Source organism: Chlamydotis macqueenii, chromosome 6 (assembly GCF_036417535.1).
Source record: "Chlamydotis macqueenii isolate bChlMac1 chromosome 6, bChlMac1.mat, whole genome shotgun sequence".
NCBI lineage: Eukaryota > Metazoa > Chordata > Aves > Otidiformes > Otididae > Chlamydotis > Chlamydotis macqueenii.
Window position 1 is genome coordinate 37,311,701 of NC_141561.1, and position 27,858 is coordinate 37,339,558.

The following is a 27,858-nucleotide window of genomic DNA, read 5'->3' on the forward strand; positions in this document are numbered from 1 at the left end:
TCAACAAGAATTGCACAATTTCGACAGATTCTATTTCATTTTGGCAGAAAGCAGCAAAAATAATTTCACTCCACCCTCACTAGACGTGAGTTTCTAGAGCCAAATCTATTATCTTCTGGTGGGGGGATGCGGGGGCAGGGAAGACAAGTACTGCAGCATGGAATTCAGGAAGAGTCTGTATTTTCATGCTGGGAAAAGCTTTTTTCTCATAGGTAAACCATTTCAAGGATTTTTTCCATTGTGTACTACTTCAGGTTTCAAAACCAGAACAGCTGAAATGCTACTAAACTGGCAAACAATTTGCTTTTCATCTGCTGAATATGCACTCCTCTTGAAAGGCTAAAAAGTATTGTGAAAAGAAAAGCTGACATAAAATAAGTACCGGGAAAGGGAAGAAACAAGTACCAGACAAGCACAGTATAGCAACTGATGTTTGAAGTGACTTTATGCTTATCCTCCCCTAATGCCTTAATTACCCAGGAGGATAGAGCCAGGAATTGCAGTTTACCACAGCCTCAACACTCCCCCAACCCGCACCACAGCTACGGGTCTCTAATTCCCCAGTGACTCCTGCTCCTCGATCCCTCCTCTCCCCCGTGCTACCTCTGCTCATTTCTTAGTCCTTACTCGACATTTCCACACCATACCCCTCTCTACCAGGCTTACCTCAAATGAATTTGTCTAAATCCTGAAACTAGCGTCTTCATGGTGGTAATTAGCAGCACCCTATCAGAATAAACACAACAAAACCCAGCCACAAACTTGTCTGCACACAGGGCTACAGTCCCTTCCCAGATTTTGTTTATAGTCCTTTCACTTTTTGACTCTTCCCCCGCCTTGCATAACACTATCACTTTTGTTACACAACACTGCTGATAACGTTTTGGGGTATTTTTGCTTGGGGGGGAGGACTGCTTTATCTTTTAGTGGTTTTTTTGTTTGTAATCTTTTCGTTTTCAATGACAATAAAACTACATTTACATGAGGGTTTGTAAGGCTCCTCCATACCAACCTTCTCTCCTTGTAAACTGAGTTGCCTTTCCCCATCCCAAACACCTGAAACTTTCCTGTTAAGAATGAGATTCTTGGAGAGTAGAAAACTTTTACATTTACTTTTTTTTTTTTTCTTTTCTACTCAAGGGCCTACTTTGCCTACAAATTACATTAAAATTAGTACAGCTAAGTTGTTTCCAAATTATTAATAGACGAACAGTGTTTCAGACAAGTGAACTTCCAATGTTTATTCCTTGCCTAGAAGATATTTCAAAAGCAAAGCAAAGCAAAGTCACTGGCAGCACACAGCATCTGGTGGAATACCCAAAGTTAAGCTCAGCAAGAATTTTCAAAAATTCTGTACTTCAAACTGACAAGAGCTGTCCTTAGAGAAAACCTGCAGAAGGGATGGCAGCTACAGGAGCAAGCTTGATCTGCCTACCACACAACTGACAAAACCTGGTTTCCTACAGCTTTGTGTTGTTTGCCCCTTAATCCCTAGCTCCCCTTGGACAGGCTCCCTGATAATCGCTGGACAAAAATAAAGCAGCGCTCTGGCAGACAGGCACTACTGCGGCACTGCCTTAGCTGTGCTGCTGGGACCGACAGCCGCTGCTGAGCTGAGCGTGCAGGGGCTGACTTTGGCCGGCTTCTCCAAGCCTCGGCTGGTGGGAGGTATCCACTCGGGTATATTTTACCTACCTCTCCCAGTTTTCATGAAACTTACAGGATCATAATAATTTCTAAAAATAGAGACAACAGGTGAGTAGCATAATCTACATTTTCTCACAGAATAGTTTGCAGCAACGACCACAAAAGCGATATTGGTCCTGCTGGGTACGTCCTGATTAGCAACATGAAAGAAAAAGAAAATAAGTCCATATTTAACACACCTGGGATTAGCCTTTAAGGAAAAAAAAATCATCTTTGTAGGCAGCTTTTGTTTTCAGTTCAAAAGCAGCCCAGCTACTCACAACGAGTATTTAAGCATTTTCGTATTTTGTTCTATTAATAGATTGGAAAAAAAAACCCAAACAGGATTATGTAGGGAGTCTCAGCTTTCAGCAGCACTCACTGTGCAACCCGTACTACAGAGACAAAACTGCAAACTCCAGTGTTTTGCACTCCTCAGAAGACATGAGCACAAATTTGTCCTCGTTCAAAAAAAAAAACCAACAACCCCACACCTAAAAAGTATCTCTCTTTGAATAGTAAGAAAACTCAATTTGAGACAGACCACCCAAACAGTTTTAATCGTAAAAAACATCAAAAAGGACATACTTCAACTGGAACTCATCAGTATTCATTTATGATAAAATCCATGACTCATTATAATCTCTGAACACAGTTGTTTTTCTCCTTGTTCATAACTGCTTCTGAACAAAGAATCATATTCTTTCCAAGTTTATCACCACACCATCAGCTAATTCCTGTTCAGTCTATAGTGTAATATATTTGTAACATAACTTTTTAACATATGCTAAAATTAAACACTTTCTGTAGTACATGACAGGTGCCTCTGTAAGTAGGTTGTACATACGTCTCTAATATAAATAATTGTAATACTTTTAGATCCATCCTAACGTCCATATAACTTTTCAGTTATCCTTTTGAATTTCAGTTTTTGAAGAGAGGGCCATAAATCTTGGTCTTAAACAAGACCCATTCAGCTCTTAGATGCTAATTAAGGTGACTGGAATTTAAACTCCCCGAAACATTTACAGGATTTCACAATGCGGACCAACAAGGAAGGAGAGCCCTAAGGCACACAGACCAGCTTGCATGAGTTGGTACACCTACAGCATTATAGCCATGCTTTATCCACTTTGATTTTTAATATTTCCCTTTTATTAAGTTAAGCACAAAAAGGAAATATCCACCCTTTGACAAAAAGCAGACCTCAGTCATTTGGATTTTTTTTTTTTTTTGGTCTAAATTGGTTACTTTGCTTCCCACTGCTGAGGGGTATCAAGTACCTCAGTCACTGCTACGTTTTATTTCGGGAAATGCTTCAGCACTTTGCAAAGCAGGGAGCTGATGCACGAAGTGGATTAGAAGACTCGCTCAAGATCACACAGGAAACCTCAGCGCAGGCTGAGGGACGCAGCTGGATCTGAGCTGCTCTCCAGAGCTTTGCTACCCACTTCACCTCAAGTATTCCGTTTTCTGAGTAAGCAGTCTGTGCTTTGGGAAGCTGGCTTGGTCAGGGTCGCTCGAAGGCAAAGGAATTTGTGGCAATCTGTCCAGCGTGATTATCAGAGGGAAGTTTTAACCCAGGAATTAAAATAAAATATTTTAAAAATCACACATGAAACTGCAGAATAAAGCTTTCCACCCACCTACTGACCCAGACATTAAGAATAAGACAGAAGGAACAAGGCAGCACAACACTATGTACCTACTCGGCCGCGCTGCTGGAAGCGGGCCGTGCCGCGCTCCCCGAGCACCCGCGGACCGCCCGGCTCCCCGGGCGCGGCGGGGCCGGCCAGGCAGAAAGCGGCGCTCAGGCAGGAGGAGGACGCGAGACCCCCCCCCGGGAGCCAGACAGGGACCGGGGGGAGGCGGCAGCACCGGCTGCTCAGCCCTTCCCGCCGGCTCGCGCCGCGCCCCCGGCTCCCGCCCCCGCCCCGCGCCCAGACCGTTAGCTCCCCCCCGCCCCGCCCCCACACCAGTCTCCTCCTCGCGCACGCGTGCGAGCGCTCGGCAGCGCAACCGCCGCTCCCGCCGCGGGAACCAACCGCCGCCCGGCCCCGGTTTCTCCCCCCCCCCGCCCCACGCGGCCACCGCTCCTCCCCGCACCCCAGCCCACCGCTCCCCGCTGCCTCGCAGCGGTGGCCTCGGCACCCGCCCGCCGGCTGCCCCGCTCTTGCCTCCGCCCGCCGGCTTCTCCGCAGCGGCGCTACCGCCTCCAGCCCGCGCGGCGCGGCTCCCACTGCCGCTGTTGAAGAGTCCGCGCCCAGCTAAACCGCAGCTCGGCGGCCGGGGCGGGGCCTCGGGCCGCACCGCTCAGGGGAGGAGCGTGACCAATGCGCCGCGCCCGGAGGCGGGGCTCGGCCGCCCGCCCGCCATTGGCGGGGGCGCCTGACGGCGGGACGGCCCTCCCGCCTCTGCGGGGCGCAGCGTCCCCCAGCCCCGGCCGGGGCGGGAAACGGTGCGAGGGGCCCGGACAGCGCTGCTCCCTGCGGGGCGACAACTTCCACTGTGCAGAAATTATTTTATAAGACCCCAAAAATCTTTTTTAGCATTTTTAATTAGGGTTAATAAACTTGAAAATACTTAAAAATATCCACCAGCATCATGTTCCCTTCATCAAAACTGCCCCTCAAAGCCCGGAGGTGAATAGAGGCACAGAGAAAGCATCTGGGTTTGCATAGTAATACTTTATTATATATTTTATCTGAACAAAGTAATTAAAATAAGGCATTCTGGGTTATATGTAAACATAGAGGTCAGCCGTGCCATAGCAGGCGGCTGTGGCACAGTAAGCAGGTGTACAGCAAGGGTAGCAAAAGTTTCAATTTCTACTTTGACACAGCGATACTCGTCAAGGGGAAATACAAATTCAAAGTTATATTGACATTTAACTTTTGCTTATTGGTTAAGAATGTGGCTTCTCTGGAGAGGAGATTTGACTCTGAAAAGTAAAGGTTGGAGTCAATATAATGGTATCAAGTGTGAAAGACAGAGCTACTCAATCTTCTAGACACAAGAATTGCCTTTCACTATCAGAACTTTTGGAACCCTGAGAACTGCTCTGTGTTGTCCAAAGATATTCAAATCAAAAGTTCATTAAATATTAGATATCCTGTATATAAGTACACTGGTGTTACTAACTTTTTTTTTTAAATAGTGTCACTTCCTTAAAAGAATACTATACATCACATTTTACTTACACTCTGATGTCTGATTTTATTAACATAAAAGGATTCTGGAAGACTCTCCAAAGTAGTAAGCATCTGCTCTACTTGTCACTGACAATGTCTCTCGCAATAAGCTCTTTCATTATTTCATTGGTACCACCATAGATTGGCTGAACGCGGGCATCCACAAAAGCTCTGAGGAGAAAAACAAACAAAAGGAAAGATCAAAAACAATTCCTCAGGATGGAGATACAAACAAAAGATATCAAGTTTTATCTTTGAAGATCCCTCTTTTCAAAGTATGCTGTTCCCATTTTTAAAGAGGTTTGCATTTTGAAAGAGGCTTCAGCCATGTAAAATATTTAAACTTTCCAAGGTACAGTACCAAGCTAGGCATTTGGTCAGTATCTCTTTCCCAGTTTTTGTTTATATTGTAAATTCTCCACTACCCTCCCTAATTAAACAAAAATAATGTAAAGCTCTATAAAACCAGACTTTGACCACTTCCCCCCTCCTCCCCAGTTCTTGTTCCCTCCTTTCCTAACATCACCGGAGCATTAACTCAACTCCAGACACAAAAGCCCCCATCCACCCACCACACACATCCTGCAGAAGCGCACGCCTGCATGAACTGCAAGACCCAGGTGCCTTGTTGTTGTGAAAAAAAAAACAAACTCCTGCAGAGCCAAACTGATAATTATCGCTGTAATCTGCTCTAATGCCCTGGCCTGTCTGATCCTGTCAAGAGGACTGCTAACAGTGCTGTCAGTTCTTTCTTTGAGGTGGGACTCAGACACTTTGAGAGGAAAAGAAAGTGCCAACTGGTTTCATATCAGCTGGCTACAGCCTTCTTCTGACACCAGCTCCATTTGGGCCAGCAGCTGAAAACTACATACAGCCAAACCATTTCCATCCCCGGCTGGAACCGGCCCCAGTACACACACAGCTGGTGACAGCACACAGGACGATGACAGTGTGCTTTTCCATCTTAATTCTGCTCCATTATACAGAGAGCAGCCCAGGAGCAATGCAGCATTCTCTGGAAACACTCATGTTGCTGAACCACAGGGATAATAAAACCCCGTATGGACAACTACTGCCCACGCAGACAAGCAAGCATTCGAGGACACTACAAACGGGGCTTGCTGGCCTTTCTATTTAGGAAGATAGGGTGCAGAACACTCAACAGTTGTACTCATTAAAAAAACAGGCAGGAAACAGTTATTTTTAAGCAATGTTTCATACTATTAATGTATTTAGGATAAAAAAAAAAAAAACAAACCCTAAACCTAGTCAGTTAAAAAAATTAGTTTAAGATACCTGCTTGTAACAACTGCACAGCAATCCTGGTTTTGCTATTTCTATTGCCAGATTACCCCCTCTTCTTAAAAAAAAAAAAAAAAAGACCAAAAGCTCTGCTTATATTAGCATGGCAAAGGACATGTCCACAAAAAGAAACAAATCGTCACAGATAATATACAAGGAAATATTAAAAAACTCCATACATGCCCCTAAATTCATAAAGTTAAAAAAAAAAAAGAATGGTGAATTCCTCTCTACGTATAAATCTTAGCTTCTTCATTTGGCAAGGTGTAAAATGCTGAATGTAGCCAGTCATGCTCTTGATGAGGCAATAGTTATTTTGTGGTATTACACAAGATTTAGACTGACCAACATGCTTTCTTATCTGAATTTAAATGCATACATATGAAGGAAAAACATACAAACTGGCTGCTCTCATTTTTATTTTTACATTGCTTCTTCGCTTTTTCAATCGACATTTTCTTCTAGGAAAAAAACCTTCTATTTTGTGAAAAATAGGTAATAATCGCTCAACGGCTTTTGAATTATTTGGAGTACCAAAACAAAGCCTTCCTGCAGACATCTGTCGAGTGGATTGCCTTGCAATAAACATGATGGGAAAAGGAACAGTAAATCAGTACTAACACAAAACAACTGACAAGAAGATGTAAAGGAAGTGCCTCCTTTTACTTTGCTGGTAATCTTTCATCATTCAAGTCTGAAATGTTATACTTACTTTGCAATTGGATACTCCCACATGTACCCCCATCCTCCGTGGAGCTGCACACACTGAGTAGCTATGCTGTTTTGGAGATCAGAACACCTTAAACGGTCAAAAATAGAATTGTTTTTTAGAAGAATGTTATGCTGTGAAACATTACTAGAGATACAGATAAGTTAGCAAGACAAAAAAAAAATAGAACCAAACTTTCTACTCCATTTAACTGATCTTAAGTGGTGGTCATTAAAATACTTTATCTTCTGTACGGACTTTTTTTTCTTCCTGCATGATTGTTAAGAAATTAATACATTAAAGAGAAGAGTATTTAAGATTTATTCTCCTCATGGAAGAGCTTTCAGAGAAGGAAAGTTTTCAAAACAGACAAGTTTGTTTACCTTTCCCACAGGCCAAGAGATTTCTTTTGTAAAGCAGGTCGATACAGTCTTTTCTTATCAAATCTCCCAGTTGTATCATAAACATTAACAGCATCACAGGCTTCTCCCTCCCTCTTGCCACTAGCAACACACCAGGATGCTCTTTGAATATAACCATCACCTGGGGATAATGTATTTTCCTCAATAGATTTTTATAGTTGACAGATAACACACTATTTACTATTGATTTCCTGTATCTCAGCTTTTGGAAAACGACATACTTGATGTTATTTCAAACACTCCATGAAAATTAGATTAAATAAACCATAGGATCTTAACTGCACTGGAAGTTCAAGCTAAAGGTGAAAAACATGAAAACCACCTTCTAAACATACAGCTTTCAAAGTGGCAACGGAAGTAAAGAAAATGATGATTCAAGTCAATTGCTTTTCATGGAAAAAAGTAAGCATCCCCACACCCTGTCCAGTCAAATCCTTAGTTCATTATACCAGCTTTAAATATGCAACAGTGCGACAACCGTCTTTCCTAAATATATTTTAAAATTAATTTAGCTATAACCTGTCACCACAAAAGTAAGACCTACAGACCTTTCAGCAGATATCAGTAAAAAGAAGTACTAATTAAGTTTTAAAATTCTTCAAAGCTCAACTCAAGTCATTTACTGGACAAGAGGTCTGAAGCAAAACTAACTGGAGATAGTCTCTTGAAACAGCAGGGAATAAATTCTACATTCAAGCACTTTCTAGGCATGTAAGGGAGCTTTATGGAAGAGCCACAAGAACTCTATTAGGAAAGGGGAAATCCACAAAGTGTGGCACTAACATTTGAGAGGGTAGGGGAGTTTCAAATGCCTCACTTTGGAAAATTTGTTGAGGAAGTAAGTCTACCTCTGAGCTGGCACTAGTTGTTTCCTCCTCCTCAAAACTGAATGCCTCTGCTTATGTACCTGGTACTTCTAGGTAACCAGTGCCAGGAATAGTACTCAATCAAAATCCTTCCTTTCATTGTAAATATTATCTCTGGATTCCCTTAGTATTCTCTACTCATTTTCTCTACACTTATTTTCAAAAGTCTAGAATCTTTAAACCTGTGCATCTTCCATGAAATTATTTGTTCATGTCTGATGCGATTTCTTCTCACATCTTTGCAAGCAAAATAAAACTATCCAAATTAATGTGCCACTGAGGTGTTTCTACTCATTCAGCTTTCTCTGGTTAAACCCAAGTTAAAAGATAACACAACCAGGTATGGGGAGAGGGATGAGCAGTGCTGGCCAATAAAGGAAAGCAATGTTTAGTCTCAGTTACAGCAATAGCTGTAGCCAACTATTTCTTCCCAAAACCAGATAGCTTCAAAAACTAGCTGGTGCAAACAGCTATTGCCAAGTAACATTAACTAAAAAGTATCATATGAGCTTCAAAAAAGCAAGCACTCCCCCTCCCACTAAAAAAACCAACCACACAAAACCAAAACCACACCCAACAGCTATTTGCTACAGTAAGATATAAATGTTTGTCTAAATACCAATACTCACTTTTACTTGAAGCTAAAGCTGAGTCCTGATATTGTTATTAATGGAAGCCTATTTGTAAACCATGCTATTATTTTGAAATTGATCTGTTTAACCAACACTGGTTTTCAATGCAACTAAGATTTTTGTAGACTGCATGATTAAAGTTAAAGCCAATGGTCTCTATTAGGAGCTGACAGTGTTATAATTAATCAGACAGTAATTTTATCTTTTCATTAGATCTGAACAGTTAAGTGTTTGTATCATTTGGACTCCTGTCAAGATCAGGCAAGTAACACTGCCAAATTACTTTAACCACATACCAATACTTTGCCATAGAAGCCGTAGAGGAGTCTAGACGTTTATCCGCATGCAGCTGCAAACAGTTGTCCATAAAAGCTCGGCCCACACAAATCTGTGTTTTCATTTCTGCCAACTTGTGCTGTACCGTCTTATTTTGGAAGTGGACAAAGGAGGCAGAGAAAAGAAAGAGTAGAAATAGAACAGTTTTTAAGTGATACCTGAAGTTGAAAATGGAGCATTTTTTTAAATTTCTGTTAGAAATCACCATTTCAAACAACTTTGGCTCTGTACACTGGAAGACAACTTACTTTCCACACAATTTTATCTCTACCAATCTCATTACAGAATATTACTGCCCTTTACTTCTCAAAACAACTAAAAACATGACCTTAAGAGAAAAACCCTAAGAGCCTGAAGTGATAAATTCCTGGAGAGCAGACTAGAAAGCACTGGGTGCTCTGTCACTCTCAGCTCCCTCTTGTGGGGGAATGTCCTTTCACTCTGTAGAGCCACTAACTTCCCCAGTTATTAATAACATTTCATCATCTATTGGACACATTTTTCTGTGTATTCAGTTCTTCAGAGTTTAAGTCATATGCAAAGAGATAAAGCAAAACCAAAGGAAATTTCAGACTAATTATCAGAAAGTTTTCTAACACCAAGTTTTGGTCACATTGGAAAAGTTTCTTGATAGAAAAAGTAAAATGCATTGCTAAGGTTACGTAAAACCAGACCAGGCAAGCATTGAACTCTCGTCTTGTAATTCTAGTAGGGAGGGGATGAAAACACCATCCAGTAAACAAAAGTATTTTCTGGTATCACAGTTCTAAAATTGTATATGCTTAGTCTTCTTGCTTCCCTTGATAATAAATATAATTGACCAGTCTGCTATTATTACAAAGAAAATACTTGATTTCAAACATTGCACTGCAGTATGACTAAATGAATTAGGCAAGTCAGAGCTGTAACAAGAAAGGATTTTTCATTATATGCACATTCCAGTCATCAGCAACAAAAAGGAAACTGAAAACATATGCAAGAAGGGATTCTTTTGGCAAAAGTGTACTTTATCAAGTTTAGTGGCCACTTGGTCATTGGCAGTGGGTTAGCCTAAAAAAAAAAAAAATTTTTGGCAGTCTGCATAGTGAACTACTACAATTAGGAAACATCCTTCACCTGCATGAAAAAAGTTAAAATGGATTTATTTTGTTAAAGCTGCACACACTAAATTCTCTATGGAATTATGGATTTCTGAATGTTAGCTTTAAAAACAGATGAAGATCATAATTTCCTGAAAGATATCTAGCATTCCACCCTCTAAAGGGCCCGATTCTGCTGCTATTCACAACAACTAAAGATTTGATTTTGACAAAGGAAGTCTCAAGACTTTGAAATGGACTTTTAAAATTATTATTTCAAAATGACATATTTTTTTTTAAAAAAAGGCGGCTAACATTCTTAACATTCTCTAACCAATATGAGTCACTTTTATCCTATAAACTAAACATGCAGGAGCTTGGTTTGCTTCAGCCCTAACAGCTAATGTGGTTTTCAAGAAAATTGTACCATCACTATACTGCGGAAAGCAACATCTGTTTTATGACTACAACTAAAGAGCGTAGGCATAAACATCTCAAAACACAATTAACTATCACTGTCAGGAGTGAGGTATGCTCACAGAGAACGACCCAACAGTTTTATACGCAGTCACTTAAACCCCCAGCTAGCTAGTAGCTGAGGAATTTCATTACAATACCCATACAGTCAAATACAAAAACCTCTGCAGGCATTCAGGCAGCAAGGTCACTGCGTGGGAGCCCCCACCAGCATCACCCTCAAAGTTCATTTTAATTCAGTGCATTATGCATAGAGGAATGCAGTACCTGCACATGCACCAAGCTCTTCTGCAGTCTGTAGGATTCCAGGCAGATACAGCAATACGTGCAGGTGTAACAGACTCTGTGATTAGGGCCTCCGACAGTAAAATGCAAGCCTAAGAGCACCCAAGTAATTCTTCTCTATCAGCAGCAAAAAGACAGCATAGTTTCTGCCTGCATATTTCACTTCTAAAAGCAGCACTGCTGGGAGGTATCTAACTGAATCGTAAAATACAAACATTAAGGCTTCTGTGGTGTTGGCTTTTAAAGTTATTTTCATTTTTTAAAAACGACCGATGAGCGTGGACGCTAACAACAGCCGCAGCCCAACAGTGAAATCTGTGCAAATATTCCTTTGAAAACAGCCCAGTGATTTTCATTTGCTCACTGTTTCATGTACACAGACATAAAGCAAATGCACGCTGGAATCTGTACACAAGTCTCTCGGTTCAAACTCACCTGCAAGTGTGCAATTGTCTTCCCAAAAGCTTTTCTTTGCTTCACGTAATTCCTTGTTTCTTCAAACATGAATTCACAGCCAGCAAGAGCCATATCAGCAATTAGCAGTCTTTCCTTTGGAAACACAAGTTACAGAATCCAGTTGAATTAGTCCTGCATTTCTCTGTATCAAATGTGCAACTGGGACACAGATGTTCAGCGTTGTTCATTAAGGGAGTGGGGCAGAAGTCACACTGAGTATCAAACCAGACACACTGTATTACTGAAATTAATGACTGGGACACATGCTTTGCTGCCCGAAGCTCACTTTTAAGTCTTTTCTGGGACATTTTATCACAACAATGACTCAACAAAAATAATAGCTACAGATCAACCACAGGATGCTTGCCGACTGAAAAACTCACACTGAATTCTGATTCAGTTATTGGTTTTCATTGCTCAGTTTAAACAACTGTATTTAACAATTTCAGTAGGACATCTCTAGAAAAACAAAATCCACAAAAAACCCTGGCTGTTTCTTCCTTTCTCATACACGTTGAAAGCCAGAAACTAAGTATAGAACAATTACTTCTAGCACCATTGAAAACATCTGATGCATCATGTTGAACCTGTTCATGAGTGCATTTCTTTCTTTAAAGCAGTAAAAGATCTCCTTTGATCAGGTTTCATATTTACTCACAGCATAAAATTAAATAAACATGATCCCTACCAGATGAGGCAAATACAAAGTCATAGTTTTGACAAAGCACAGTCACATTTTGAAAAACCACATTGCCTCTTTGTCCTCCCAAGTAATTAAAAAACTTTGTAAAAGTCATAAACTGTTATTTCCACTAGCAAGATATTTTTGCAACTGAACAATTTCTTTACTTTGCTACACAGACAAAGAAAGAGCTCCTTATACCTTTAATATATTTATACTGGTGGAAGAACTAGAACAGCAGTGCTTGCTTGTTTCTTTAAAGAGAATGCCTAATGCATCAGAGACCTCCAAGCTATATTTAATTTACTAAGCAAGGTGGTTCCATGCTAGAAATACAGAAGAAAACTGTGGTATGTTCTTTTAAATACAGTACCCTAAGCTCAGGTTCTTCAATAGCTGGTTTGTTGATTAAGAGATCTGGCTTTGAGCTGGTGGGATACCAACATTTTTACCAATGCCCAAAGAGTTACACTTTCAGCACTAGAAAATGTACTTCAGTTAAAAGGCAGCAGTATCAACACAGTGTTGCTTACAGGCATCCCGATTCTGAGCCCAAGGTGGCTCCCCATAACACATGATTTTAAAGACCAAGGCAGGTTCTTGCAATGACACAATTTTTGTCTATGTTTTTCCTACAGACAGCAAACACTCACGATGTTCTTACCTGAGGGAGCTCTGCCATTAGATAATAGAAACCTTTGTTCTCTTTTCCAAGCAAGGCACTGGCTGGCAACCGAACATCTTCGAAAAACAGCTCTGCTGTGTCCTAGGAGGATTTTAAATGCAACAGTTTATAGCCTGACATTCTCCTCTCTTCATTCCACTTCTTTTGCCCTGTTTTTTTTTTCTTGCTATTGTACACTAACTTGAAATCATAGAATCACTTAGCTTGGAAGGGTCCTTCAGAGGTCGTCTAGTTTATCTCCTGCTCAAAGCAGCTCCAGGAAAGCAAGCAGTTGAGGGCCTTGACCACTTACGCTTTCCAAAGCTCCAAAGATGAAGGCTCCACAATCTCTCTATGCCTCTGTTCCAGTATCTGATCACTTTCATGGTGAATTTTTTTTTTCCTTAATACCTACTTAGAATTTTCCTTACTATAACTTGTGTCCCTTGCCACTCTCCCTTTCACTGTGATCCCCTAAGAAGAATCTGGCTCCGCCATCTCTACAGCCAACCATTGTGTAACTAAAGACACCAATGAGATCCTCTCTTTCAGGCTTCAGAGCAAACAAATCCAACTTTCTCAACCTCTCCTTGCACATCACATGCTTCAGACTTCCAAAGGCAAATTCAGCATACATACTCTGCATGTATATCATTTATGCTCTAGAGCCTAATAACTAGAACAGCACCACAGTTCCATTTTATATTCATTTAACCAATGCCAGGCATTAAGTGGTTTTAGACTTCCTCCAAGTCTATTATATGTTAGGGGCTGCATTAACTCACTTGAGCTTTCAGGCCAATTTTGTGCAGCTTGCGTCCTTTGATGAAACCTTTTGTTCCATTTTCCACCAGAAAAAGGCTGATCCCATGAGCAGGAGATCGGGCCTCACGGTTTGTAACTGCAACTACAATCACTACATCGCTCATCCAGCCATTAGTGATGAATACCTATAAAAAAAATGCAACTTGGAATAAAGCAACGAGCTAGGTGGATAGAAGTTAGAAAAGATCATCAAACAGCAGAAAGAAAAATTGCATTGACACTTTCACAGGTTAACTGAAAGGCAAGGTTTAAGTGTTCAGAAGAACTTTAAGCTTTAATCTTTCTTAACAAGGTCTATTAAAGTAGGAATTAGTTTTGAGAAGTATTGTGTGGGTCAGAAGTGTGAAGTTAAAGAACAAACAGATCAGTTTCTTTCGTCTGTCCCGTCATAAAGAGGATTACGGTATCAAATGTAGATATCAAATGAACACAGAAGCTTATTTTCTAGAAATTAACTTAGCAAGATAAAATATGCAAAACTGTCAATGGCTTCTTGTCACAACTGCTTACTATAATCTTGTTAAAATAACGCATGAACCTGCCAAAGCGATCCATCTTAACTCCAGCAAAGGAAACGAGCTATCTGTCCTGCTTGGCTTCAACTGTGCAGCACGAGCAAGTATCCTTTTAAACACCTGTACGTACATATTTGCTTGCACACATTCTCACCACTTTAAATTATGCTAAGGCCAGAAGTCTCTATCAGTACCATGTTATCAGCAGGAGCACAAAAGAAGGTGGGGAGAAAGAAGATTAAGACAGTTCTTAGCTTAAAAAAAAAAAAAAACACAAACAAAAAAACCAAAAACCAAACCCAAAAAACACACACAACCCTGCTGAATCCACACTTTCATTTGAACACTTTACTTCTGCCTTCTTGCTTTTTTATTATGGCAACAAAAGAAGAATACTGCCAGTTTTGCAACAAGCTCAACACTAAACAAAGAGCACCTGATGCAGTTGGGTTTTTTCTCCTGACATGACCAGCAGGCTCCTGAATAAAGATTCCACAGTTTGTGTCGTGGCAATACAAGTTTTTACTCAGGCCACAGATGATTTCACAGTGGTAGTATATATATTTTGTTGTTCAACCTCAGTACTGAAAAACAGCCCTGGTCCTGCTTACACTACGCAGGACACTCTTTTCTCCTTCCTCTTCTTCCCAGTTTAAGGGAAAATAGGCCTTTTGATAGCATTATTTGAAAGCTACAAAAAGAACCTACTCAAGTCCTTCCATAAATCGTTCCATAAAATTGCCAGCAACAGAAATATCTCAAGTCCTATTAAAAAAAGGAACGGGGGCGGGGGGGGACGGACACCAAAACCCCACAACATAACCTACCAAAAAAAAAGTTAAATGTCCGGGAGGAGATAGTAAGTTATGTACATCCTTCACTGTCTAAATGCATTCAGTCCCCAAAGCCTACAAGCTGTATACACGCCTGTTCACTTACCTTACTCCCATTAAGAATCCAGTCACTTCCATCCTTTTTTGCATATGTTCGTATTCCCTGCAAGTCACTGAAACAAAATTCAAAAGGTCCTTCAAGAAACCATACCAGAAGCTGCAATTTGTATCTTGAATTCTACCCAGTATAAAATAAGGTAGATTTTATACCAGCCAGGCACAGGCTCAGTGAAAATGGCATACAAGGATAATGAAACATGATGGAAAAAGCTGAGAGTATAACAGAAACCACAAGCATGCTGTAGCAAGGGATGAAAATCTGTGCAATTGTACAAGAGGATGAGGTCTCATTTTAATGAGACTGATTGTGGAAGGGGATGTAATATAAGCACTGACACCAACGAGTCAGCATCCCCTTACATCAACACGCCTTAGATGACAAACACCAGACAAAACCACATCCTCTAAGCATACTCAGCCCTAACAAGGACACTCTGTAAAATGCCAGTGGCAACATCTACCCTCTGTAGAAGCATGACAGCAAAAGGTTTTGCTCCTCACCTGTCCCTCTCTGTTTTGAAAACTGGCCAGATCAGCTGTGTCTACTCCAAACATGTGCTGTCTGCCCTTCAATAATGATGGGCAAGGAGGGACATTTCCCTGTTTCAAAGGATTCAGAGGAAAGAAAATAAGGTGCTCTGTTCCACAACAAAAGCTAATAGCAAAGTCAAGGTCTCTTTACCAAGGTACACAATTTTCTCCTGACTACGTTTCATATTAAAAGCATGTTCACGTGACAACAAAGTCAGTAACTATAAACTTGGACCATAAAAGCAATTACAAAGCATATTTGCCCACATGGGAAGATACTGAAATGATTTCTGAGCAAGTATCTTGAAATGACAAAGCTGTGATAGAGTAATCTGTAAGTAACTGCTATTTTTGAGGTACTACCTAATCTAGGATGATGTTTAGTCACTAAGACGACCATGTAACCAGGAGCGTCAGGAATTTTTTTACTGAGAACATTAGGTGCTGCCTACTGATTTAAGGCCATTGTTTTAGTACTCAGCTTACCTGCCAGCCCCGGGTTCTGTCATGGCGATAGCTCCGATACACTTTCCTGCAATCATTTCAGGGATAAAGCGTTTAATCTGTTCTTCAGAGCCATAGTTTGCAATGTAGGGCATGACTATATCCGAATGAAGGCTGAATCCTGGGCCAGTACAGTTAACGTACATCCTCGGGGAGAGGAGAAAAAAAAAAAAAAAAAAAATAAAAGGGTTCAAACAGAAGTACTACAAAGATTTAAACATTGAGCTTTACACAGTTATAAACAGACCCAACAATGAAGAAAGCCCCACCCCACAGATGTCTCAGACACAATCTGAGCTTGTGGCACTTGTACTGTTATTTATACAATGTATTTTCACAGCAAATGAATCTCTAACCTACTAGACTAACTAAAATGCTTCTCCCAGTCACAAAGTCCTAACAGTGGAACATAATGACATTTGTTACTTAAATAATTATCAAGAATACTTAAAACAGGAGGGATTTATGTATGTCCAAACTATCCTTTCCATGAGAAGGAAAACACCACTTTCTGTAAGCAAACATATTCCACAATGAAGACATCTTATGGAAAAACACAGTCTCTTGATAACATCATTGAAGTTCTTCCCAAAGCGTCTAGTACTTACTGCTCCTCCCAGACCACAGCTGAAGAGAGAATATCCGCTCCAATGCCTCCATGTTTTTCAGCGATAGCAACACCCAGCAAACCCTGCTGTCCAGCCTTTTCCCAGAGCTCTCTGCTCACCTGGCCATCCTTCTCCCATCTGCACAATGAACACAAGAACAGTCACACATTCAATCCTACTGTTTATTTGTCGTGGCTGCTGCTTCACACTAGAGCACCTGCATAGGAAGAGAATTTCAGTCTCCCCAACAATGTGTAGGGTACACAGACAACTGCATTTGCCAGCCAAGAAGCAGTGGCTTGATTATAGGTTTTATGTTCTTCAGGTTCACAGAAGCTACTGGCATTACAGGGGCACCAAATGCATAACAAGTCTGAATTCCTGCTTCCAACACATAACCTGACATCTCCTTGAGCCTTGTTATGAAAGACAGCACTGCCTGTTGGTCTGAGTACCACACCAGGATTCAGGAGATTTAGCCCCAACCATCTGGATAATTATAAGCAGGTCTTCATCTTCCTGACATTCTATTTTCCCTATGTACAAAACGAATACATCACATCAGTATCTTCTGTGAAAGACTTCAACTTTGTCAGTAAGAACTGCTTTATAAGAACACAGTGTTAACATGTTACTAGCTTTTATATAACAACTAGTCCCTGTGCACTTATTACAAGTCCATACTGTACCTTGGTAACTTACTGCTTTAAGCTGGTTTGAAGTTTGTAAAAAGATAGTTGAGGTTAATCTGCTGACAGTTTGCAGGATTTAACACCACAGGAATCACTTGTTCCTGGAAAAATAGTGCGCCTTTATGGAGTCTGACAAATCAATAGAGAGTTAGATGGCCATTAATGGCAGAGCACAAAAACCCTACCGTTTTAAAATTATATGGTAGACATTATATCAGAGAAACTCCTCTGACACACCTGTGTGCAGCAGAGCTCTACCACCACACTTACGCCACAGTTAATAAGTATCTTATCCTGCATACTTAAGCTCATTCTCAGAGCTTTCACTCCTGCACTGGAAATCTTAAATCTCTCTTGTGATCATCTTTGCTCCCCCCCCCCCCGCCACTTTCATGGCCATTTCTGTCTTTACTTCCCCCATCACCAAAGCTTCTCCTCCTTACAGTAATCCACAACCACATTTCTGGTGCCACACTTGTCCCTTCACATCAGCCCAGCCTATTTAACATACTAGGCTGAAGCCTCCCTGTTTACTTGAAAGGTGTGAGGACAGAATGGTTCATAGGTCGCTGAAGTGATGCAAGAACACAAGTCCAACTTGTTCCAGTCTCTCCAGCCTCCTGCTGTTGGTTTCTGCCCCAGAGCCACAACACTCCACCCACTCAATTGTGCCATCTCAACTGTTTGTGGATACACACTGTGAGCTACATCAAGAAACTCATCCAGCAGCATGATTTAAGAATAAGCCCTTCACTACCCTCCAGTGTTTTCACAGGAAAGTTTTTCAAGTAAAATAAAAATTGCCTAAGACACTACTACAGCTTAACACTTTCTGTTCAAAAATATGTTCCGAGTTCACTTCTTTCCCCAACTATAATGTGATTGGATACAGCTACAAGGGTGAAAAACATCCTCCAGCTCTAGCTCAAGCATAAGCACAACACTTTTACTCTGTGCAGAAGATGACACATACTTTCACAGAAGCAAAAAAGATGTTTTGTGCAAGTTTCTTGGTAATATATAAACCAGCTTAGCATCCTATGTGCACTGTATTTAGAAAACCTGCTGCAACATAACCTAGACACAATGTCCATGCTTTTTGGATGACAGCAGTACAACAGCTCGGCAACTGAATGGTCTCACTAACTCTGCCCCCAAGACACTGCTGTCAGTTAATACCTACAAACAGGGATACTTTTCCTGCAACTCTGCAAACTGCATTTGTCTGCTCATAGGCCTAAGACAAGGATGCCAAATTGCCTACACTGGAGCTCAAAAAACACAGTGAATGTTGATTATGTGTGATTTTTTTTTTTTTTTTTTTTCAGGTATGACTTTCATTGTCAGGTTTGTTCTAACTGAGTAAATTTTAAATAGAAAGCTTGTAAATGAAGCTTTTTATCCCATCATATTAAGAGTAGCGTCGCAAAAAGCATTTTAGGAGGAAAATGCATATTATTTGGCAGAGCACAGTGTTTAAGCAGTATCTTACTCCGCGTGAAAAGGCAGCACTTCTTCCTGAAAGAACTTCCTGGCACTCTCCCTGAAGATATCATGCTCTGATGAGAAGATCCTCCGAGTGCCTATATCAATCAAACTTCTAGCAGAAGATGGTTCTGGGCGCTTTGTGCCATGCTGCTCAGTTTGCAGAGGACTAAAAAAGACAAGTAAAAGCATCTGTTAGGACACAGGCACCTCCGTTTACATAACCCTTTCTTTTAAAAAGAAACATTTCTGTTGTTAAACGTAGTTCACATCCCAAGTCTAGCACACTGGTGGATCCAAAGGATACTCACAAAAAAAAATACGAAGACCTAACGTACACTGTCTTCATTAGGCTGTGAAAGGAAGTAAAGCAAAACTGGTTTGTCCATAACACTTTAAATACATTGAAAACAATAATACATACATAGATAAGAAGATAAAAGTTTCTGCTCATCAGAAATCGTAAAAACCATCAGTGCCTCCTCCCCATGCCACACAAGCTCCAAAATGCAATTCAGCTGAATTTAAACTGAGGGCATAACCTTTTGAACAAGTAAACTTTTTAATGTTTTGCGTTTTTGGTTTTTTTTCATTCTGTACACAGCCTCAGAAGTCCCAAAACTGCAAATCCATTACACTTGTCACACACTCAAAATAAAAGCCAGTACAACGTGGAATTCCACGCTCTGAGGGATATATTATACTCTGCATTATCAAATATACCTGCATAGTTCTAACCTTGAAAATAATACTAATTCCTTCTAGCTTTCAGTATTTTTGTTGTTCATGAAGACTAATCCTCAAAAAATTCTGATAAAAAAAAACATATGTAAAAGTAAAATGCTTCTTTAAGAAAAAATAAAAACAAAAACAGTGGCAAATGTCAGTAGCTGAAACCACACAAGGGAAGTATAACTACAAAATAACAAGGAAGAGTTTAAAGCTTTTGTGGGGGTGGTCTAGAATGTCAAGGACCACCTACTACTTTAGGGCTGAAATGAAAATTCTCTTCTTGTATTTCTGCTTTTATTTTATTGCCACAAAACATCAGAAATTACAAATACAGAGCTGAGCTATATTACATGGAAAATGCATTCGCTGTTCCTTTCTCAAACTGTTTTGTTCCTCCCAGTTCCTCAGCACCAGCTTCCCAGCAGAGCAGAGTAATTTTATGCAATCCCACAGAGCTCAGCTGAGCCAAGCCTACGCTTATTTACTCCATTACCAAGATGAAGGTCTTTACTTATTGCCACATAAAGTTACTCACATTCTTCCTGGTGCAAAGGATTAAACGCCCCTGAAACAAAGACTCTATTTATTTCTAATGATATTTGGAAGAATTGGGCTACTAGAACTTGCTTGTTCAGTATTTGTACCCTGAAACACAGGCTTCCCGTGCTAGGCACACAGGGACTCTCCCCAGAGCTCCACTTTATTTTTAAAGCTGTTTTAAGATTATATTGAGCTTTATTTAGGACCATCCTTCCATTTAACTGCAGCTCACGGCCCACAAAGCAGACAGGGCAGGGCCGGGCTGCTCCCTCACACCAACCACAGCCCTAGGAGACACAACCTGAAGGTCAGAGGAGCCATGGGCACGCTCCCATGTTCCCGCACCCTAAAAATCCCCTTGCCCAACCCCAAGCATCCTGCTGTCACGGGCCCGCGGGTGACCGGGGCACCAGGGCAAGGACACGTCCGACCCATCACCTGCTGCCACCACGGGACTCGGCGTCCCCGGAGCGCAGATGGGAAGTGGAGCAAAGGTCGGCCCTGTCACAGGGAAACGCAGAGGCTCCCAGTCCTGGCGGGCACAGGCTGTTCAGTAGGCTCCCAGATCTGTCAGGCCCAGGCCATAGCCCAGGGTGCTTGGGGGGGGTCCCAAACCTGCTGGGCTCAGGCCACAGCCCAGGGTGCCTGGGGGGCTCCCAAACCTGCTGCGCACCGGCCACCCACCCAGACCCCAGCTGCCCCCTGCAATGTGGGCACAGACGCACACATAGACACACACGCCTGTGCCTGTAACCTTTCTGCCACACATACACATCCATAACCCTCTAAACACGTAACAGGTGCATACACCCACCACATCTATACGCCCATACGAACGCGCATATATAGGTGTACACACAGCATGTGCAACCCCCTCAACACGCACGCACCCACTCCCACGCGGATGAGCAAACACACACACCCGCCTTGCGCGCCCAAGCGCCGGGGCGCACGCCCACCCTCACGATGCGCCCCGACGGGCCCCCCCAGCACAGACGCCCAGGTACCCCCCACCCTGCCCAGGGCACAGCCGCCTCCCCACCCGCGCTTCAACCCCCCCACACCCCAGCGATGCCCGCTACGCCGGCCCCACTCACCTAGCCTCAGCAGAGAAATGCCGACAACCAACGGCTCGCAACAACCCACGCACCCTCAGCAGCCGGGCCGCCATCTTGTGCCGCGGCGGGAACTGGGCGGAGCGAGGCGGGGCGGCGCCACCATCAAAACCGGTGGCGGGGGCGGTGCGATCCTCGCGTTGTGACGGCGGTGCGTTGTAAAGCCTGTGGGTTGGTCACGTTATTCTTAATTTGCTATTTTTGTTTTTCTTTCTGGGTAGTTTGGTGGCAGCTTCTCGGTTCCTTCAGCGTGGCTCCTCTCCTCACCCTGTGTGGCGGGTGGAAGGGTTTCTACTCTTCCTCCCCTCGGCTCCTGCGGTTGCCCTGCAGCACAGGGCACAGGCCCGATGGAAAACCCTTCCCCGAATCAACCGTTGGGGAAAGTTTTGAGCTGTAAATGGGCGTCTTTCATTGAGAAAGGAGCTCCTATCTGCTTTCTTTACCAACAAAACCCAGGGATACAAATTGATTAGGAAATAAATGTTACCAGTCATCGTTGTGGTGAGGTTTGGGTTAAAATTCTTTACTGTGAGGGTGGCAAACAGGTTGCCCAGAGAAGCTGTGGATGCCCCATCCCTGGATGGGGCTTTGAGCAACCTGGGCTAGTGGAAGGGGGGCTGAAACTTTAAGGTCCCTTCCAACCCAAACCATTCTATGAATGAGTTAAAATTATATACAGTCTCCATCAATGGGATTTTATATGCTTTTCTCGCTTCCCACATGGTGTTGGGGAGCCTTCAGGTGTTATCTTCTGGAGTCGTGAGATGGCACAAAAATTGGACGCAAAAAGTGAATTTTGAGCCTTGATGTTTGTTGAGAAATAAAACAGAAGCTGAAAAGCAAGATTGTAACAGCTCAAAGTGCAAAGCAGATTGGCCCAAAATATATTTTTCAAAATTCTGTGGTTTGGGCATTTCTGTATGTTGATCCGTAGTCTAAACCTGTTGTAATGTTTTTTAAGAGGGAAAAAAAAAAAAATCTTTGTTTTGAGCAGTCCCATTTTCAGCTATGGTATTCCCACACCCTAAGCCAGAAGATGGCACTACAGGAATAGCTATTCATATAGATGGGCCTGCCTGAAAGGAGTCCTGCCTCTCCAAAGGTATGTGTGCTTTCAGTGTGACATACTATCAATGCAGAGAGCTGTCTGTTGCCTGTATTTACAGCCAGAAGCATCCTCATTACAAAACCAGTTGCAGCTTGAAAACTTGTACTATTCTTTCATTCGGTAGTTTGATTTCGTATTGTATCAGAGTAGGCAGGAGGGAACTATGCACAGGCAGTTGAGAGGAAATAAGAGTTTGGTGGGCATTACTAAATCTAGGTGCCGAGAGGTAAGATTTGGGCATGCCTACGAGGTCCCATCAGGTAGAGCCTCCTAGGGAGGGCCCCCTTGGGCTGGCGTAAGCTCCAGGGTGAGCCCAGCACCTTGGCCTTGGGTCTGTGAGCAGGCAGGAGGCCGACAGGGAGATTTGCGTTCCTGGGGATGCCCTGGTCACCCAGTTTACAGTCTTGGCAGCTTTGTTGCAGCAAGCAGATCTGGCAGGGCACATCCCATCACCCGCACACAGGGTAAACTGATAAGGGAGCTGAGAGATGATAGATCCTGCCCTAAGCCACAGAAAAGCAAACTTTATCCAGGTTTCAATTGTCAGTTCCTGGGATCAGGAAATGCTTCAAACAGACAGCAGCAAACAGGTTGACATTTTTCATCCCAGTTTTTTTTTGGGAAGAACAGTGGTTGTAAAAAGTTGGACATCACAAACAATGAAATTTTTTTTGCATGTGCTTCCAGAAAACAGAGTAGAAATAGATACTGCAGCGGGCCAGAGAGTGCAAATGCGTTGTTGGCCTCCTCCGAGATGCTATTTCCAGTTGGGGATTGTGCTTTTCTTATAGCAGCCTACTGGGACTTTACAGAGGCACAGCATAGCCAGGGTTAAGTGACAGTGATGTACTCCTTCCTAGCGCAGTCTAGTCCCTGCACTTCCATTGCTCGTGTGGGTGTAGTCACATGGTGAGGCTCTAATTCTAATTTTTCTGCTCTTCATGGTGATGCTGCTTCTTTGTTGTGGTGATCTCCCATAGCAGTAAATGGCCTATCAGTCCTTCCTGACCACTGGTATGGATGGCTCGGGAGAGGAAGACGGTTTGCCCTATGTTCTTGAGCATAAATTCTCCAAAATTATTAGCTGTCCTGCTCTCATATTGTGTAGTTAGTGGTAGACTTTTTCTGTTGAGACTCCAAACTGCTAGAGATCTCTCTGTTACACTGGTAAACACTGTATCCCCCAGTCATACCCAGCACTAGCAATATCCAGTTGATAGAAGTGTCAGCATGATGTAAAGACACCAAGACAGTGGGCTCTCTTAGAGTATTTTACTGCCCTGACCTGAGGACTCTGTGACATTTGGGCTTTGTTATAAATTGGTTTGGTTGAACAGTCTCTTTTGAGTCACCCATTTGTGTTTTTTTTTTTTTTATTATTATTTCCAGTGGTAATAGGTCATTGCTACAGCTGGAAAGTATCTGTATTCTCTTCAGTGCCAGCTGTGTTGGCACTTTCATTCCCACTGCAGGTAAAAGAAATTTTAAAGGAACTGAGCAAATAAATCTCATTGCATACATTTTTTTTTCCTGACAAATAAGTCACCTACAACTTTCCATGTGTATTCCTGAGCTTGTCCTGTTATGTCTGCCGTAGCATCTGTTGCTGCGCAAGAGTGTTCTCCAGGGGTAGGTATCTTTGATTTGGTTTTGATAACAGAGAATTTAATGTGGATAATACAGTTAATACAGCCCTTGGATGCAAATGTTCTACTTTTTCTCAGAGCTTTTCCTGTGCCATTGGCATGTACTTGGCTTTTAAATAATTTTTGGTATCCAAGGTACAAACCTGAAGTGGAATAGGTATGTTCTTGGCTGATCAGTCATTCAAAAGAGATCCTCTGACAGCTAGTAAACACCGTGTACAAGCCCTGAAGGTGATTTCTGCCAGATGGCTGTCTATTTATTTGGGTACTAGAGACTTCTGTTAAAAGAGCTATGGTTATGTGTATTCCTCTGTCTTGCTACATGCGATGATGATACTCTCTGTAAAGCCAAGCTGCAACATCTGACCAGAAGTTTTGAAAACACAGCAAGGGACATCACTGACCACTCTCACAAAGCACTTTATCCCCTTTTTAGACTTTCAGTCTGTGTTGCAAAGAGTGTGCCCAACTATTTGTGTCTGATATGAATAGCCTAGTGGTTTGGTTTCTGAGTAGGTTATTTAAAGCTTGTATGCTGTCTTCTAGGTGCCAATTTAGCACGTTTGCCCACCAGAGGACCTGCATGTTCTTCGTCCAACTTTTTTAACGTTGGCATTACAGTGCAGGGCAAGCTGGAATAAGATGCAGAGCTCTCAACTTACTTCTCCTTTGAGACGTGCCTTTGCATGGGGTCACACAGTGTTAGTCATGTGAGCGTGAGACGATGTGACAGAGACAGGCTGCAGCTGATGCGCGTGTCTTCAAGTGGGCCTCCTCGGGACATGGGCTCCTGGTAACAAGCTCTTGTTCCTCCATCCTGGTGGAGCACCACAATTGCGCCCTCAGTCTCTGACCATGTGTGGCATATAGGCACACAGCTACCAGGAGAGCCAGCTCCTTCAGCGTGTGCTTTGGAGCACCAGAGAGATGCCACAGCCCTCCAAGACATGTGCATGAGGTCCAGTGGTAGCTGGGTGTTGGCAGGGAGAGGGACTTGGGAGACAAGTGCATGAGTCTCGTGAACTGAGAACGTGACTTAGAAGGCCTGAAAGTGATGGTAGCAGGTGATCTCTCACCATGGGACAAAATTTTGTTTTTCCCAGGTCTTTTAATATGAAACTTCAAATGATCGTGTTTAAAAAGGGTTGCCAATGTAGGATGCTGGGCTGGAGCCTGTGCTGGCACATCTTTGTTAGTTGGATAGCTGTCAGCAGTTTTTAGCATGTGGCAGTACTGATTTGGAACAGGACTGTACAAGTTGCTTAGTAAATTATTTCAAAATCACTTCTACCAAAGCTCAAGAAGAGCAGCTGTTTCAGGGAGCACTCCCAGTGAAGATGGAAGTTACAGACTGAAGTGCTGGTTTTCTCTGCAGGGAGAATTTGTTAAGTCTGGTACCAAAGAAGGAAACTTCAGCTACTCAGTTGTTCATCAGTCTGTGTTCACTTTAGCATGTGGCATAGGATAAAAGTTCTCCGATGGCTATGAAGAATTCAAAATTTCAGCAAAGTTTGTCTTTTGAGCAGAGCTGTTGTCCTACATAAATCAGCTGTAGACCATTAAAAATGCACTTAATTTTCAAGTAACATAGATTAGAGCAGCAGGTTGTGAATATAAAAGGCACATAAAGGCATTCGCTGAACACAGCAGACATTAATGTGCTCAAGGTTGAAAGTACTGTATGAAACAGGGCTGTGCAAATAGGGCATCATGTCCCAGAACAAGGCCACTCCCTGTATGTGTAATCGGTATTGTATTTGTATAAGGGTGAAAATATACTTTTGTACTTTTTATTATATCAGAATCAGAATGAGTGGCATCCTATGTGGTGGCAATAAGCACTTCCAATAGTATTTTAAAGTGCCTCTGTTCAAGCAGTATTGATGCTTGCAGTTTCAGACTTCGTGTTCATTATTTGACATGGACCTCTTGGAGCGAGTCCAGAGGAGGCCACAAAGATGATCAGAGGGCTGGAGCACCTCTCCTATGAGGACAGGCTGAGAGTTGGGGCTGCTCAGCCTGGAGAAGAGGAGGCTCCGGGGAGACCTTATTGCAGCCTTCCACTACTTAAAGGGGGCTTATAAGAAAGACGGGGACAAACTTTTTACTAGAACCTGTAGCGATAGGACAAGTGGTAATGGTTTTAAAATAGAGGAAAGTAGATACAGACTGTATATCAGAAAAAAAATTTTTACAATGAGAGTGGTGAAGCACTGGAACAGGTTGCCCAGAGAGGTGGTGGATGCCCCATCCCTGGAAACATTCAAGGCCAAGTTGAACGGGGCTCTGAGCAACCTGATCTGGTTGGAGATGTCCCTGCTCCTTGCAGGGGAGTTGGACTGGATGGGCTTTAAAGGTCCCTTCCAACCCAAACCATGCTGTGATTCTATGATTTGTTTGGTATTTGGGAGAAAGCTGCTCTATTTGACTGGTTTAATAGAGCTCAAATGATAAAGCTAACGCTGAGATCAGCCCTCATGAACCACTCTTTCTTTGCAAGTGCCAAGTAACTTTGATACTAGGGTTTCCTAATCCTATATTCTGTAGCTTTTCTGCTCTTTTAACATACAGCTTTTAGTGCAGAATACATATGTATCATTCCAATTAACAATCACTGGGGGTTTGTATAGAGTACCTCTAATAAACTGCTAATTTCCTCCACAGGTCTTCAGCTGAAATCCAGTTTAACTCCACCATTAACCAGAAACGTTCTCGCCAATTCAGTGTCAGTGTTGTGAAAGGAGCTCAAGAGGTCTCAGTTTCAGCTTGTAGTATGAACTCATTCCCATGCTTCGTGCTAATTGTGTTAGACACAGAGACCAGGAGCTGTTGATGAGCCTTGGCTTTACCTATTAGTTCAGGCAAATAGAAAAGTAAGTTTTCTTATCCCCAGTTTAGCAAAGGGCTGGGAGATAATTGGTCTGTATGTAAGAGACTAGTACCAAACATGGCAGAAGCAGCGTGGTAGAAAGCCACTACTGAACTGGGCAAATTAATGTGATGGATTTAATCTGCACTGAAGAACAGGGCATTTCTTTATCAGATGCTTTGCTGCTTTCAAGAACTTTAAATAGCTGAGCATCACCCTTGCACAGGGGTAGGTGTTGAGCTCAGAGGATGTAGAAAGGTATGCTGAGATGGTTGCGTTACTACTGTGGTGATTAGTGAGGCTGCCTTTTGATTGCAGGGCTGTACTCTGAGCTTATCTTCTTTGTGTGGTTTGTTTCACAACCTTAGCAAACTTGCTGAGAAGATAGATTAGTCCTACACTTCTGAAAATGTGTTCTTGCTATGCGTGGTGTGGTCTATATGGGTTCAACTAATTGCTGGTTTTTATTCCATCAGGGATGTGCAAGAGATAGAATAAGAACATCAACCCTTGCTCAGAAGATCAGATGCATTCCTGGAAGGCTAAGGAACAGATCAGAGCAAACCTTGTAAGTTAAACAAAGGCAGAGATGTTTGTTTGTTGTCTTGTGAAAACAAACTTAGCTTTTCAGATATACAGGAACGTTACAGATGAGAAACTCTGAATTGAAACCACTTTTTAAACTAATGAGGCAGTTAATAAGCACTGTCATTTGCATGGAGGAGAACAACTTGAAAAATGGTAGTGTTCAGTATAGCATGGAGTGAAAAATAGATCCATTTTTGTCTTATGAAGAGCCAAAGAAAATGCTTTCCTGAGCAAACAGTCTGGAGAGCTGGTATTTGGAAAGGTAAAAGAGAAAAAATATTTTGATTCTGTATCTCTGAATTGAAATTGCTGAGGAGTGTCATAGCCAAAGGAGTGAGCATAAAATGTCCATCCCCGTTT

The 27,858-nt window shown here is 42.3% G+C and overlaps 2 protein-coding genes across 2 annotated transcripts in view; both read right to left on the minus strand.

The window, feature by feature from the left end:
• KANSL1L (KAT8 regulatory NSL complex subunit 1 like) overlaps positions 1-3,512 on the minus strand; it is a 63,249-nt gene extending 59,737 nt beyond the window's left edge. Inside the window, exon 1 of the mRNA XM_086751631.1 lies at positions 3,392-3,512. The gene's annotated coding sequence lies outside the window, so the exon portion shown is untranslated. The remainder of the gene's footprint in view (positions 1-3,391) is intronic.
• An 840-nt stretch (positions 3,513-4,352) lies between these two features.
• ACADL (acyl-CoA dehydrogenase long chain) lies at positions 4,353-21,379 on the minus strand. The gene is made up of 11 exons (XM_086751306.1): positions 21,270-21,379; positions 18,908-19,069; positions 16,724-16,861; positions 16,098-16,262; positions 15,067-15,133; positions 13,573-13,737; positions 12,788-12,889; positions 11,421-11,534; positions 9,105-9,232; positions 6,892-6,978; positions 4,353-5,048 (listed from the first exon to the last, which is right to left on the minus strand). The coding sequence occupies exons 1-11, from the start codon at positions 21,341-21,343 to the stop codon at positions 4,955-4,957; spliced, it is 1,296 nt and encodes a 431-aa protein (XP_086607432.1). The 5' UTR covers positions 21,344-21,379; the 3' UTR covers positions 4,353-4,954.
• Positions 21,380-27,858: the final 6,479 nt, after the last annotated feature.

What these genes read in the sequence shown, in the direction of transcription:
- ACADL (XM_086751306.1), bottom strand. Translation starts at nt 21,343, where the DNA reads ATGGCGGCCCGGCTGCTGAGGGTGCGTGGGTTGTTGCGAGCCGTTGGT. An exon ending in CATTTCTCTGCTGAGGCTAG is followed by an intron (nt 19,070 to 21,269) that starts GTGAGTGGGGCC and finishes TGTCTTTTTTAG; the next exon opens with TCCTCTGCAAACTGAGCAGC. An exon ending in TAATGGCAGAGCTCCCTCAG is followed by an intron (nt 11,535 to 12,787) that starts GTAAGAACATCG and finishes GTGTTTCCAAAG; the next exon opens with GAAAGACTGCTAATTGCTGA.